This window comes from Chrysochloris asiatica, unplaced genomic scaffold (assembly GCF_000296735.1).
Source record: "Chrysochloris asiatica unplaced genomic scaffold, ChrAsi1.0 scaffold00323, whole genome shotgun sequence".
NCBI classification, from domain to species: domain Eukaryota; kingdom Metazoa; phylum Chordata; class Mammalia; order Afrosoricida; family Chrysochloridae; genus Chrysochloris; species Chrysochloris asiatica.
Genome location: NW_006408841.1, coordinates 548,360 through 550,445, shown reverse-complemented (window position 1 = coordinate 550,445; position 2,086 = coordinate 548,360). Strand labels below are relative to the sequence as shown.

Sequence of the window (2,086 nt, the reverse complement as noted above, 5' to 3'; positions counted from 1 at the left end):
GGAGGGGAGAGGACATGAGTGAGGAAGCAGGTGCCTGAACACATACCTAACTTATGTAGATTATAAAATTTGCCACTGAGGAAAACAAAAGGAAAAGTAAAGGCAGACATTAGATGTGGTTTACATAAGTGTGGGGAGAGTGGAGATTAAGGAAAGAAGTGAGTTATCATCAGGAAAACAAATCCAGGCCTTTCCCTTCCTGGTCACCCGTGAACTCATGATCTAAAGTGAGTGTCATGTAACCCTTCTTAGACACCTGCAGACTTTCTGGAGTGACGGCCAGACTTTGTGTGCCATGGAATCTGTTGGGACCATGAAGTCCAACCAAACGCTGGTGACGGAGTTCATCCTGCAGGGGTTCTCAGAGCACCCCACATTGCGCCTACCTCTGTTTGGCTGCTTCTTGGTGCTCTACACCGTGGCTCTCACTGGCAACGCTCTCATCCTCACCGTCGTCGGCTGCAGTGCTGGCCTCCACAGCCCCATGTACTTCTTCCTGTTTAACCTGGCCACCATAGACATCCTCTGCACCTCCACAATCCTTCCTAAGGTGTTGGTTGGTCTCATCACGCAGGAAAACACCATCTCCTATGAAGGCTGCATGACCCAGCTTTTCTTCCTCGCATGGGCTGCGTCCTCTGAGTTGTTGCTGCTTTCAGTCATGGCCTTCGACCGCTACGTGGCCATCTGCCGCCCACTGCACTACACCACCATCATGAGTCCGCAGTTGTGCGCGGCTCTGGCTGTGAGCGTTTGGGGTCTCTGTGCCATAAACGGCTCTGTCCACACTGGTCTGATGGCAAGATTGATCTTCTGCGGCCCCCGTCTCATCACACACTTCTTCTGCGAGATCCCACCCCTGCTGCTCCTCTCCTGCAGTCCCACGCGAATCAACAGCATCATGACACTCGTGGCTGACGGTTTCTATGGCTTCATCAACTTTATGCTAACGCTGGCCTCATATGGCTACATCGTGGCCAGCATCCTGCGCATCCGCTCTAAGGAAGGCAAGCGCAGAGCCTTCTCCACCTGCTCCTCCCACCTGATTGTGGTCTCTGTGTACTACACAGCTGTGTTCTGTGCCTACATCAGTCCTGCGTCCACCTACAGCCCCGAAAGGAGCAAAGTGGCAGGGGTGCTATACACGGTGCTGAGTCCCACCTTGAATCCACTCATCTACACGCTGCGGAACGCAGAGGTCCACCGCGCGCTGGGCAAGCTTCTCCCCTTCTCCTGAAGGTGAACAGAGAGCTCAAGTTGTTATCCTTGTTTGTCCCCTGCTTGTTGTGGCCAAGTCCAAGATGGCCCTGGTGTGGATGCCTGTTGGGGGAGCAGCTTTGGTGGGTTATCTGTTTGCTTGAACTTGTGACTTATGCCACAAATTCTCATGTTCCTGGATATATGCTCTAATCACCTAGGGCCAAGTACTCAACTCCTAGGGAAAGCTCCTGCCCTCTGATACCTACAGACTATTCAAAATGCCTAGTCCCCGAGGCTCCTGGGAACGTAAAACTTCAGTTTACATAAGACACCTCCACATTTCCAGCTTGTTGTTGTCCTGTCTCTTTACAGCCCCTTGGGCAATCCTGCCTGGAACCTCTCTTGCTAAAAGTTGCGATGGCAGGTCCACCTTTCATCCTTATTAGAATTTTTTTGCTGTGCGCCACCACTAGAGGACCTAGAACCTGACACCGTATAATTAGGAATCAGGTGGCCTGGGTCTCATAGCTCTAAGCACCTGGTGGTACCAGTTTGGTGTATTTGCAATGGCTGTTCTGTGTGTTCTTCCCTTGTGAATTCCTCTGATCTGTCCTCACCCTCCACAGATGCTCCGTATCCATGATACCCAACTCAGTTCTGGATCAGTTTCATGACCAGGGCCACAGACCTTTCAAGTGAGCCAAGTTCTGGGTCCTGATTCTTCTCCCACGTAACTCTCTGGGAACCTGCTCCATTCAATATCTTCACATGTCCTCTGAGTGTTGGAATACCCATGTGTCCATCCGCCCTATTTGCAGCCAACACACATCCTAGGTTTCAGCTGCACAAATTTCTTCAGGAAACTCTTGGGAAGTTCTTTCATTCC

The 2,086-nt window shown here is 51.3% G+C and overlaps 1 protein-coding gene across 1 annotated transcript; it reads left to right on the top strand.

Moving 5' to 3' along the window:
• The first annotated feature begins 313 nt into the window (after window positions 1-313).
• LOC102818598 (olfactory receptor 13A1-like) lies at window positions 314-1,237 on the top strand. The gene has a single exon (XM_006875354.1). It carries the CDS (start codon window positions 314-316, stop codon window positions 1,235-1,237), a length of 924 nt encoding a protein of 307 aa, XP_006875416.1.
• The last annotated feature ends 849 nt before the right edge of the window (window positions 1,238-2,086 follow it).

Coding starts and splice junctions, on each gene's coding strand:
- LOC102818598 (XM_006875354.1), top strand. CDS start 314: ATGAAGTCCAACCAAACGCTGGTGACGGAGTTCATCCTGCAGGGGTTC.